This window comes from Gigantopelta aegis, chromosome 10 (genome assembly GCF_016097555.1).
Source record: "Gigantopelta aegis isolate Gae_Host chromosome 10, Gae_host_genome, whole genome shotgun sequence".
Taxonomy (NCBI): domain Eukaryota; kingdom Metazoa; phylum Mollusca; class Gastropoda; order Neomphalida; family Peltospiridae; genus Gigantopelta; species Gigantopelta aegis.
Window position 1 is genome coordinate 66,679,968 of NC_054708.1, and position 14,195 is coordinate 66,694,162.

A 14,195-nucleotide genomic window follows, 5' to 3' on the forward strand; every position below is an offset into this window, starting at 1 on the left:
TTTCGCATTACAAATGTAACACCCAAACTCCAAACCCCAGCCTCTAACACCACCCTAAATACTATATATATATATATATATATATATATATATATATATATATATATATATATATATATATATATATATACTACTCAAAAGAATTTAAGGGTCAAAAATTTATAACCAAATAAGTTTCAGAGTGTATTAGATTGATGATGTAAACTACACCAAAAATTTAATTTATTGTTCCATATTTACAAAAAAACACAAATAAACGTCACTGTATACAAGAAAGTCACATGACATGCTGTCAAAGTTGAAGGTTGTCAAACATGGATTTTACACATTAGAACATTCGTTTAATAGTGTGTGAATCCACCCCTGGCGCGAATACACTCGACACATCGTTGCCTCATGCTGTTGATCAGACGTCTGAAGAACTTTTGGGGAATGGCCTGCCACTCTGCCATAAGAAGTTGACCCAGATCATGAAGGTTGGCCGGAGGGGCATGGTTATCTCGAACTCTCCTGCCTAATTCGTCCCAGGCGTTCTCTATTGGGGCCAAGTCAGGCGAATATGCTGGCCAATCCATCCTGGCGATACCTTGTTGTCTGAGAAAGTCCGTTACCACCCTGGCGCGGTGGGGTCTGGCATTGTCATCCTGCAGAACTGCCCCGCCGCCAATCTGCTGAAGGCCTGGGAGAACCAACGGCCGGATAATCTCATTCAGATAGCGGATTCCATTCAGATTGCCATCCACCACATAGAGGGGGGTCCTGTGGTGGATAGAGATGCCGCCCCACACCATGACGCTGCCACCACCGAACCGGTGACGTTGTCTAACGTTAACGTCAGCGAAGCGCTCCCCAGGACGTCTGTAGACACGAACCCGACCACCGTTGAACTGGAGACTAAACCTGGACTCATCAGTGAACATCACTCGACCCCACTGAACACGTTGCCACCGCAGATGAAGTGTGCACCAGTAACGTCTGGCCGTTCTGTGACGTGGTAGGAGTGGTGGTCGAACAGCCTGGCGACGGCAGCGTAGAGTATTGGCTCTCAGACGATTGCGTATGGTTTGATCAGACACTCGAGTTCCAGTCGCAGTCCGCAGATTGTCACGTAATCGGCGTGCAGTGGTTGTGCGTTGACGTAGAGCCATATTGGTGATGTAGTGGTCCTCTCTATTTGTAGTGCTTCGGGGTCTTCCCGAACGTGGACGATTTCGAACAGAATTCGTTACTGGTACCGTTGCCACAGTTGGCCAACGACACTCTGACTGACACCAAGTCTCAGAGCAACATTTCTTTGCGTATTGCCATCCTGAAGCCAAGCAATAGCCCTTCCTCGATCTTTGATAGTCAGTTGACATCGTACCATTGTCGAATTTGGAGTGTGCACCGTACACGAACGCAAGCTCCAATTATACGGAAATTCAGCATTGGGAACATGGAATACACATGCAAAGCGTGCAAATGAAGCGCTTTGTGAAAAAGTAAGTTATGGGCACTTAGCAGACCTTTCGCTTTCGCCCTAATTTACGTGCAAATGTAAGCATGTTTTCGCTATTAGAGCTAGTCGACAGTGTCAATGACAGTGGATTTTAATTCATTTATGGGTTGCTTAGACCCACTTTCGTCAAAATGGAACAATACCATGCGTGACATTATGGTCTAGCTAATATAATTGACATTCAGAAAATAATGTCGAAAATATCGTCTGACCCTTAAATTCTTTTGAGTAGAATATATATAGATTCACCCCATACACCATTAAGTGGAAAATTTTATCCAAAGCAAAATCATACTCTCCAGCGAGCAAAAGATGTAACCTCTGCCTGAAGGAAAAACTGTTCATAATGTATAAACCTGAAACCAGCACACTAAACTCCAAGAATGAACTCGTATCAGCATGTCGACACAGACGCAAATACCTTCTGTGCGCATACCACACATCACCTATTATAGACCTGCATAGTGACGTAACCTCGACGTCACAGAGTCCATTACGTCATCAGCTTTCCGTTGACGGTGTAATTAAATCTACATCTGATGAGTGAGAGCAATAATTCAACTCTCTCACGAAACAAGCCTGTCATGTAGAGAAAAACATACACTTTTTAACGATATATATATATATATATATATATATATATATATATATATATATATATATACGTATGAGTTCCCAATTTAGAGGCAAATTAAATCACATTTTTATTATTATTTGATGTTGGTGGCCTTTGACATTTTATTCCCCCCCCCCCTGGTCTTCTGGGTCCGGCCCTGCATTAAATTTATTTATAAATTTGGAAAGCACATTCCTGCGGTGTGTGAGGTGATTTGTGTTTATTACTGTGCTACACCTCAGTTGTGTTAGGTTAGGTATGGTATGCTAATATATAATTGATATAATAAAATTAAAATACATAATACATTAGCTAAATTTATTAAATATAATGCACCTACAAGAAAGGGTTACATGTTCTGTTTGTTTACATCTATGTTTAACGGAAAGATTAGACAATGCTGTTACACACTGCAAAACAATAATAACCTTGATTTAGTGAAACAAGCTATAATGGCCTTCACGTAGCCTCAGATCCCAATGTTTTGATATGCAAATGACCTTAGTTATTTATAGGAGAAATAACGTGCATTCAAAAAACACAGAGATTTTTAAAAAGTGGAATTAAGTCAACTTCGTGCATTTTATATGATGATTTGTATATAAAACCTGTCGGGGTTTGGGTTTGTTTTGATGTAAATGCAAAGAAAACAAATATCGAATAGGAAATAAACGTAACATTTGCAAAAAACTTTGGGTCTAAATAATTGAACAGGATAATAGTAGTATACCATTCCATTACGCTAAGTGACAGATATTACTCAATGACAAATGGATGGATATGATGTAAACAGACATTACTGAACAGACGGGCAGCGATAGAGGAATAGTAAGTCGGCACGGGCGTAGGAAGGTGCCAAAAAGTGGCTGGCACACACACACACACACACACACACACACACACACACACACACACATATACATATATATATACATATATATATATATATATATATATATATATATATATATATATATATATATATATATATATACAGACAATGAGTACAGAAGGTGCAGATTAATCTTCCATAGGTGGATCTGCCTGAACATAGAATGGACATGGCCATGATAAAATTGTTTGGACTTGGACACATGGTGGTGTGCTGTCTTTGCTGATGCCCATGGAACCATGCGCGCACACTGTCATTATCTGTATGTTTGCAGACCAGAGCAAACTGGACAAGATTCCTCAAATGCGATTAGCATTTTAACTAACACTGATCTCAATCAGTAATCAAGTGTTTTAAAGTTCTAATCACAGTCGCAGCAGAGTGCTACTTTGTCTTGGCGCCAATATATCAATACGGGATTGTTTACTCGCGTCTGTCATCAGCTGCAAGAGACAAAGAGGCCCAATGAAGAGGTATTCATGCGCTTGTTGGTCGATTGGTCTCGGTAACAAAACAAGTCGACATGGTTCAGATCGGACCATGTGTTGTGGAAATAAAGGCAATATTGCCAGGTGCTGGACCAATCAGTTATTATTGTTTTTTCACGACGTGCGTCCCAGATTGGTAGAAAGAGGTTTAGGGGTATGAATCTTTGAAAAGAATACTTTGTTATTTTTCGTTGGCTTTTAACTTTCTAACATTCCATAATTACCCTTGAAGATGTAACACAATATTAGTTACACGATTTTTATTGACACACAGTCATTATGTTTATGGAAAATTAAGATATATAAAAAGTAATTAAGTAAATGTATGTGTGTGTTAATAGTCTATCAATTAAGTTAGTGTGCAGGCGACTATAAAACTCCACTTGTTTATATTATAAAAAGGTAATTTACTAAATGTATGTATGTTAATAGTCCATTAATTAATTTAGTGTACAGTCGACTATAAAACATCACTTGTTTATAATAGGAAACTTTTAAAAAGTATTTTGGTAGGACTTTACACCCACACCTTGACCTTGACTTTGTAGCAAAACATTCGATACTGATTTTTTTTTTTTCTGTTTCGATTTCTTAAATAATTCGTCTGTTTTTGTTAGGTGTTTTTTTGTTGTTGGGGTTTTGAGGCGTGGGTGGGGCTGCTTTGTTTTGCTTTTGTCTTCTTGTTTCATTTGCAAGAGGTTTTTTTGTTGTTGGGTTGTTGTTTTTAGGGGGGGTCCCAGCACAAAACAAAATGCATCGGCTATTGGGTGTCAAACTATGGTAAATGCAAAAATAATGTGATGATCAACATCAATATAAAAATTCAACAGTTACAACTGTAATGAAGTAACAATATGATAATAATAGTAAAGGATAGCTTAAGGTAGATACGGTAGAGATGGAGTTGGTGGTTTGGAATGAAGTTGGTAAAACGAAGAGTTACACTGGGTGGTGAAAGAGTTTCCGGTAAAATTAAGTTTGCAAGCACACACGCACGCAAAACGCACACACACGCACACATAAGCGTACGAGACGGTGGGAGGCAGGGGAATAATTGCTCTTCTAGTGTTGGAGCAAAACCTCAAATTCGGGTAAACATAATACAGAGATATTCGAGCAAAATGTGGTAACCTGAGACCTTTTTACCATGTATTTCCATCATTCTACCCTAAAATTAATTGTAATCCATGTAAAAATTCGTAGCGATTCGTTTGCAACCCTGTATAGCTGTTTGGTAGTAATGCTAAAATGAATAAATTTCGTTATCCAGATTCGGGCATTTTCGTTTAATGCGGGCAAAAGCCAGCCTGGTCCCCTACAAAAATGGAAGCCCGTAAGCCTATGCACACACACACACACACACACACACACACACACACACACATTGACACACACACCTCTCTCTCTCTATCTCTCTCTCTCTCTCTCTCTCTCTTTCTCTCTCTCTCTCTCACACACACACACACACACACACACACACACACGCATACACACACACAAGCACACCAGTCCCTAGATATATTTAAAACAAGATTAATCGAAAATGAAAATTAGAGCAAGTCGCATTATTGACCCATCTGTACGTGTGGTACAAGATTTGCCATTGTGTACAATGTTTACACAATCAGTGTACACTATGTACACTGCATTAGAGGTGTTAATAATGATATATGTGTGTCACTGAAAACTTGCATCGACACGCTGTGACAAGCTGTCAGGTTGGCTTAGCGGTATTTTTTTTATGCAGTCTCTAGGTCAATATCATAAAATGAAAATGGAAACTACACGTAATGTAGTTTTATTTATTAAAAAAAAAAATGTTGATTTAGCAAATATACCCCCGCTTTCATGCATGAATGAAACTATTTTTAAAACGTTTCAGCCTTCATTTGTTTTTAAACATTCACAATTTATCTATTTTATTAATTTTAGCTTCATTTTCGTGTTTATATTCCAGTACGGTTCAGGCACGTTGTTCTGGGCACACCTAAGGCAGTTTGGTTGTTGTGTCTAGGACAGAAGATAATGGTTCGTTGACAGTAGTTAGTGAAAAGGAGGATTGTGTAGTGACCTTTATATTTCTACACAGAACTGTTTTAAAAAACAATGATTGTGTGGAAGCTGGAACCACGATGCGAACCCTGTACTTAAAACCTAACATCTGAAATCTTAACTATTAATCCACAGGCTCAGTGGTAAAGCGCTCGCTTGGTGCGTGGTCGGTCTAGGATCGATACTCGTCGGTCGGCCCATTGGGCTATTTCTCGTTCCAGCCAGTGCACCACGACTGGTATATCAAAGGCCGTGATATGTGCTATCCTGCCTGTGGGATGGTGCATATAAAAGATCCCTTGCTACTAATAAAAAAAAACGTAGCGGGTTTCCTCTCTAAGACTATATGTTAAAATTACCGAATGTTTGACATCCAATAGCCGATGATTAATAAATCAATGTGCTCTAGTGGTGTTATAAAACAAAACAAACTTTTATTAATCCATAGTGTTTCTTGGTATTTATTATCTTGATATTTGCGCTAGTGGTAGTAGTCCGTGAGTCTAGAGAGGTTTAATTAATTCAAGTATAACATGTCTGAGGCCTGGGGGGTGTAATAGTGGACGAGGAACCCCAAGCCATGTCCTGTACCCGGACCACGCGTCACAATAACTACTAGGTACGTTTGCTAGGCAACCGCTGCTTATTGAAATGTCTAGATTGTCGCTAAATACAAAGACAAAGAAAGCAGTATATCTGTACGATATAAAGTCCCAAAGAGGTAAATGGAAAAACACCATTTCAGACTGAGTTCTCTAAATGATAATATATTGGCACAATTATTGTCTACATGTCTGTCTACGCGTATCTTTGTCTGTCTGTCTCTAGGGCGAAAAATAACTTTATTAAAGTGCCTTTTGTTTCCAAGTGGAGAAAAACTACAGTTCTCATTGTTGTTAATACCCCGAATTATTTTAGGCTCTACTACTGTCTCTGTCACTCTGCCCCCCCCCCCCCCCATTCTTTGCCTCTCCCTGTCCACCCCACTCTCTCTCTCTCTCTCTCTCTCTCTCTCTCTCTCTCTCTCTCTCTCTCTCTCTCTCTCTCTCTCTCCCTCTCTCTCTCCCATTACAGTTACATGCAAAAATGCAAACAGAAAATATCTGAGGTTTTCATGCAAGTGCGATATTAGTAAGCTTGCGTTACAATAACGCTGTGGCGCATACAGAGATTAATTAATTAGTTAAACTGTATACTGAAATACTTTCGGGGGTGGTGTCCTGGGAGGGGGTGCATGATATTTGATCCGCCCTCGTGGTTATTTTCCTGCTTTTCACACACATACACAAGTATTCACTCCTTGACGATAGGCTCTAAAGTAGCATCGGCGTGAAATAGTTCTGCGAAGAAAACTGATAAAAGTCCTTTTTTTATCACAGGGTAAGGGGAGTTGATTTGAACCGGCTGTCAGCACGAACGTAAAACAAACCACTCGAAACCTCGCGATCTTCGAGCGCGCAATACCGCAACGCGTCCATTGTTGATTTATTTTTGATGAAATTAGCGTTGTTTGACGTTCTAGTGTTAACTGCTTGTCGGTGGTTTCTGCCCGGCAGCCCAGGGACCTCTCGACGAGTGTAGCCGATCCGGCCCTTTCATTGCTGTGCGAGAAGACTCGGCAGTGTCCGCCGCGCCTCGGTCTCACGCCTTGATTGGCTCTCTTCACTTTGCGTAACTTGCAGAAAAATGCAAAAGTGTTACTCTTCGTCATCCGGACAGAGGATTGTTGCACCGCGTGCTGAACACAGGCCGTCCCGTCATGCTTCGCTGAATGTGTGATAAACGCTGAGTATTTATTAGGATGAGAGAAAATTGAATACACAACAAGAATATCTTTGGATGTAGCGTTATCAATCTGGAAGATGAAGTTTCGTGTGTAGATAAACATTAATAGCGACCAGATAGGAGGAAAATATCGAATCATGTGGATTTTACTGGCGGTCTCAGCCTTGCAGGTCACGGGTATGTGCTTATGATTTATTTACTTTATAATAATCACAAACTAAAACCCAATGTTCATAAGTGTCATTTATTGTTACTGTTAAGAGTGAAAATATTGAATGCGGTGCAGTGTTGGTGTTATATGTGACGGCGTACCTGAGATATATATATATATGTTTTAGTTAGCCTCCTGGATTACTGAAAATACACAAAAGTTGCTTGAACTAAAAGAAAACAAACAAACAAACAAACTTAATATTTACATTAATTTAGTATACATTAGACCTGCTGCGCATTGTTATGTTAATGGTAACTTTTTATTAAGATTTCTGTTTTTTGGTTATCAGACGTGGTTTGAAAATAAAGAAATGTTTCAGCAACCATGCTGTTATTTATCAATTAAAAAAGATGCCATAATCAAACGCACGCGTGCACACACACACACGTGCATGCCAACGTCTGGAATATATTACCAGTTCCTGGACTTTGTTTGGAGAAATCGGTTAGGAGGGGTCCCAGTATTCTATATAATGGTGATCAAATGGCGTCCATCTCGTAGATTTTGGCAATCACTGAATCAAGAGTTACGACACAGGAGGCAAAGCACCCCGTGTCCCTCGACTGTTTTGAGGTTAAAGAAAACAGCCCTACTGTCTATGCTTATAGCGTTCGAGTATCATCTTTAATCCACTTTTCTGCCTCATTTCATCACAACTTGCAATTTAAGACTGCTTATAACAATCACAGTGCTCTATACAGTACTTACTAACTGTAATTCAATGCTTTACTTTGTGTGCGCTTTAAGACAAAATCTAAGCGCATTCTTTGTTGTGTCGCTTGTATTGTCAGCCACAGCCACTCTCCATGCAACGACCACTGTCTTTTAGAATCGAATACATTGTGCTCTTTTTTATAAAGTCCGTTATATATGTCGTCAAAGTGAATTTGAATTTGATTTCTTTTTTTTTTTTTAATTAAGGTAGCTGATCAATACAGTCATCACACGTTAAACATGTATTGTAGGCCTATAGAGCGTTCTTACATGAAGGAACACACACACACACAGAGAGAGAGAGAGAGAGAGAGAGAGAGAGAGAGAGAGAGAGAGAGAGAGAGAGAGAGAGAGAGAGAGAGACACACACACACACACACACAAAGAGACACACACACATACATACACATAAGCACACACACACACACACACACACACACATACACAGACACAAACACACACACACTCACACACACACACAGACACACAAACACACACACACACACACACACACACACACACATACCCTCCCACCCGGCATGTGATTTTTCAGCTTATATCATCTTGTTTGTGTAAAATTATTTTCGCGAAGTAGAATGGATTTAATTTTATATACTGAAAAATTATTGTTTTAGGTATAGTATATACGTTTTTTAAAGTTCATTTCTTTTCTTTTTTTCTAATTCATTTTGATGTCAGATATATCGGACATAACCAAGAACGTATGTGCAGCTGAGTCCAAAATAAAATTATTGAACCAAGAAAGTTTAAATTATAACATGAATTTGACGCATTTTGAGCGATTTAAATAGTTTTACCCCAAATGGGGTTCATCTCGATTACAATCCAAAGAAAAAAAAAACATGAAGTCGTCGTCGTCTTCTTCTTCTTCTTCTTCTTCTTCTTCTTCTTTTCGTTCCTTCTTGTAATGATATCACAGGGCAATGTTTGCTGCTAGAATGAATCTCACAGTGACACGGAGGGATTCCTGGTCTCCATAAAGTTTTACATGAAGTGATTTTGGTGTTGCTGTACGTCCTCTTCTTCTACTTCTTGCGTAAGGGAAATGTCCATTTTACAACTTTCGACTGTGTCATCTGGTTTCGCTCCCAGTACTGTTTGTTATAATTAGGCGTGACAAGTCAAACTATGCGTACAAAACATCCTTTAAGGCTCACCTTTTGTGATATATTAGAGCCAAATATTATCCATTTGTTAGTTTAGCAATAAACTTTCTTTAACTGCTTTGAACTTACGGTAGCGTCAATGATGTATTTAACATTGTTTTGGGTGTTGATTTATGGTAATGGACATATTTGGCAATACCTTGGATGATTCTTCATCCCTCGGCATGTAGAATGGGGTCCTTGGACCGCTCTATCTTGTGTGACCATCTTTCTCTGAACGTAAACTACGCCCCTATGCAATACTTCCAATTTAGGCCTTTGGGCAATACTTCTGAAAGCTGTTTTTGAAAAGCCGACCTTACATACTTGTATATACAATCTTGGTACAGAGCTAGATTGCTTTAAAATTGAACGAGGGTATTTATTAAAAACAAAAATAATTCTCTTTTTTATCGAAACAAAAACATGGAATGTAAGCGATTTTTCAAATTTTATTGGTCAGTCTCAACCGCTGATTTGGAGGTTGTAAATAATTGTTGGGTTTTTTTTCTTTTTAGTTGAACGCTTGGTTGTTTGTTTCTTGTTTGGTTCTTATTAAGCCATAAACCAGATATCACAGTTTATCTGTTACCAGATATCTATAATAAATAATTTTTTTAAATCTATTATTTAATACGCAAGGCCGGTTTAAAATGTTTTCAATCGTCCGCTTTTGATTTGTACTGCCGACCGCCTTCTGTGTACTTACCCGATCCCGTATTCGTAAGTAACATTTTTCTGCTCCGGTCCATTCGACTACCATACACATATCGTGATAAATATTGCGTACAAAGATGAATTCCGTTAATTCAACCGTCATGGTGTGTCGCCATATTTGTTACCTAACACAGAAGTGGCTACAATATACACGGCGATAGTGTATTTAGCCTCGGCTAATGAGAGCTGGCTGTCTACACGGTGGCCGCGTATTTAGCCTCGGCTAATGAGAGCTGGCTGTCTACACGGTGGCCGCGTATTTAGCCTCGGCTAATGAGAGCTGGCTGTCTACACGGTGGCCGCGTATTTAGCCTCGGCTAATGAGAGCTGGCTGTCTACACGGTGGCCGCGTATTTAGCCTCGGCTAATGAGAGCTGGCTGTCTACACGGTGGCCGTGTATTTAGCCTCGGCTAATGAGAGCTGGCTGTCTACACGGTGGCCGCATATTTAGCCTCGGCTAATGAGAGCTGGCTGTCTACACGGTGGCCGTGTATTTAGCCTCGGCTAATGAGAGCTGGTTGTCTACACGGTGGCCGTGTATTTAGCCTCGGCTAATGAGAGCTGGCTGTCTACACGGTGGCCGCGTATTTAGTCTCAGCTAATGAGAGTTCGTCTACACGGTGGCCGCCTAATGAGAGCTGGTTGTCTACACGGTGGCCGTGTATTTAGCCTCGGCTAATGAGAGCTGGCTGTCTACACGGTGGCCGCGTATTTAGCCTCGGCTAATGAGAGCTGGCTGTCTACACGGTGGCCGTGTATTTAGCCTCGGCTAATGAGAGCTGGTTGTCTACACGGTGGCCGTGTATTTAGCCTCGGCTAATGAGAGCTGGCTGTCTACACGGTGGCCGCGTATTTAGTCTCAGCTAATGAGAGTTCGTCTACACGGTGGCCGCCTAATGAGAGCTGGTTGTCTACACGGTGGCCGTGTATTTAGCCTCGGCTAATGAGAGCTGGTTGTCTACACGGTGGCCGTGTATTTAGCCTCGGCTAATGAGAGCTGGCTGTCTACACGGTGGCCGCGTATTTAGTCTCAGCTAATGAGAGTTCGTCTACACGGTGGCCGCCTAATGAGAGCTGGTTGTCTACACGGTGGCCGTGTATTTAGCCTCGGCTAATGAGAGCTGGTTGTCTACACGGTGACCGTATATTTAGCCTCAGCTAATGAGAGCTGGTTGTCAACACGGTGGCCGTGTATTTAGCCTCAGCTAATGAGAGTTGGTTGTCTACACGGTGGCCGCCTAATGAGAGTTGGTTGTCTACACGGCGGTCGTGTATTTAGCCGCAGCTAATGAGAGCTAGTTATCAACACGGTGGCCGCCTAATGAGAGTTGGTTATCTACACGGCAGTCGTGTATTTAGCCTCGGCTAATTAGAGCTGGTTATCTACACGGCGGTCATATTTAGTGGAAAACGCCCAGTGTAAGACCACCATACAACATGCAAACTTCCCGTGCTGTGCAAAGTTTTGTGATTCTCATAATCGATTTAAAATACGTTGTACCGTTGTGTGACTCATATAATTCAGGGCCGTGGCTATGATTTTTTTGTTTGGGGGCGCAACTGAGTAGTTAATAGTCTAAAACTCCTTAAACGGTTAAGAAGAGAATTTTCTTTAAGTTTCTATAGTTTTTTCCGGAGTTGTTCCCCTCCCCATTTGCACCACCCACCCACCCACCCACCCCCGCTACCTACGGCTATAACTGTTTTGTTATACACATGAAAATAACAGATCCGTTAACATTATCGCAGATTCTAATTTTTAGAAAGGAAAGGAATAAACGATATCTCAGCACATTTTAACTCAGTACTTGGTGTCTAACATATTTTTCGATATTTGGTCTATCGATCGATTAGGAGGGAGGGGGAGGGAGAAGGGAGAGAAAGACAGACAGACAGACAGACAGAGAGACAGAGAAAGAGAGAAACTGTCTCTCTCGGCTGTCTGCACATGCATGTACTTCAAAAAGCAACAAATAATACGAATATAATCAAATTTCTTTTCTGTCCATTTTTATAACAGCTAAAAGTAAATGTCTTGCTATTTTTATTATAACTTTTATTTTTGCTAATTACTTAACCACAACACATTCAGAAAATGTTTTGTGGGTTGTTGTTTTTTTCATTCTGATTTTCAAAGCCATACACTTCTTTTTAAAAAGACTTAATCGAATATCTGTCCGCATTTCATGTTTCGCCCAGTCTCAGCCACGCTTTCTTTGAGCAATCACAAGTGTCCCAACACTAGAAGAAACCGAACAAAGACCGTGGGTTCTGAAGCAGCCATTTTGGCGGCCATTATGAAATGACTTCTGTGAGGTTAATACAATATTCCAAAACGTTTCTCTCTCTGCGTTTTTTAAGCTATTCTCGTTAAATCGGTGTCAAAGATCAGCACTGATCAACACTACTCACAGCGGTGTCTGCAAGCTTCATCACGCCGTACGAAACTCTATCTGCCAATCTCTGAAATATGAAAGTCTACTTGATGACACTTTTAGTCCAGTTCAGGGAGGGGGGGGTGGGGGGGTACACGTAAATGTTGAACAGGCGCTCAGTGTGAGGTGAAGTGGAGATTAGTTCTGACATAACAGCTGTGTTTTCACTCTAAGTCGAAACACACGCATATACACACATTTGGAATTACCCCAGGCCATAAATTATTATCCCATTCGCCGTGAACATCAAGAGGTCTTATTGTTTTTAAACTGTCAGGGTCAGATTTACCAAGCCCGTGTATGTCTTACACGCGTGTAACTAGAAACCAGACACTTCGTAAATTCGACTCTCAGCGTCAAATGCATTATCTTTATGGAGCAATCTTTCTTTGCAAGCACTTCTCTGTGTAGTAGTATAATATAAACATGTGATAACTTAATAAGAATATTTTTTCTATGAATATGCATATTAAAAAGTAGTGTATAACTCTCGAAGAATAAAATAACTAGGATATGAAAACGTTTATAATACATTTATTAATGGTACATCTCTGATCATATTGCTTTTAATTTTTAATAAAATGTATTCATTCTTATAATATTTGCAAGTGGAGTTGCTATATAATAATATAATTTTACGTTCATAGAAACAAATAAATAATTAACTTAAAGTATGTAATTTGAGGATGAACAGATTGTAAGAAAAAAACCTTAAACGAAAACATACAAAATGTCAACGTGTATTGCATTACCTACCTCCCCCTTTTCGTATTCTGTAATCATCTTTTTTTATTACAACAATCTGATGACGTGTTAATGACAAGCGATATCATGGTAAAAACAATCCTATCTCTTGTCAGGTAACTAAACGTGACCTGGCGCATTTACTACTATGCACTAGATTTCAACTCTTCTTTTTTTTAACTTATTAATTTAATTTTAAAAACAATTATTTTGCTTTTTTAGTGAAAAGACGACTTATGACTCAACATTATTTGTAAAGTGTTTCAAAGGATACTGTACTATAAAAAAAAAAATATTGGTGCTCATTTTCGATAAAAACTTCTCGACTATTTTTTAACTATTTGTAGCTTTAGATGTATTTATGTGAGTCAGTCATTCCAGTGATTTCTTATTTTAACTGGCTTTCCTTTCATAGCATTTCTTCAACGTTGTATTCCCCAGTTGAAAGAAAAATGTATATAATTAGTATACATGTATTAATAAAAACAACACCAATTATTAACAATTATGTTTGCAATGGCATAAACTTTAAAACACTAAAAACAAACCAGTAAAGTGGTTATTCAAAGTTTTCAAAATTTTCACAGTGGTACAAAGAGTACTATTTTTCTAGACCCCCAATTCACCCCCACAACCCCCAACACCCACCCAACACCCACCACACCTGACCCAAACCCCACAAAGTAGTACAATATTATCACCATGTTATCATAGAGCATGACAGAGGTGTTTAGGTTTTAGAGGATTAACTATAGACATAAACATAAGAATACGGATTTGAGTGCATATAACAGTTTATTACAGCGAAGCCCAGTAATCGTTAGATTTAGAAATTAAACTGGCACCATTCACAAACAGTGTAAACCAGTAGCA

General features: G+C 39.6%; 1 protein-coding gene across 1 annotated transcript in view; it reads left to right on the plus strand.

Annotated features, from left to right (window-relative positions):
* Positions 1–7,291: 7,291 nt before the first annotated feature.
* Positions 7,292–14,195, plus strand: part of LOC121384072 (lachesin-like) — a 75,988-nt gene continuing 69,084 nt past the window's right edge. The window contains exon 1 of the mRNA XM_041514293.1: positions 7,292–7,508. Coding sequence (XP_041370227.1) covers positions 7,469–7,508 — 40 coding nt within the window. The 5' untranslated portion in view covers positions 7,292–7,468. The remainder of the gene's footprint in view (positions 7,509–14,195) is intronic.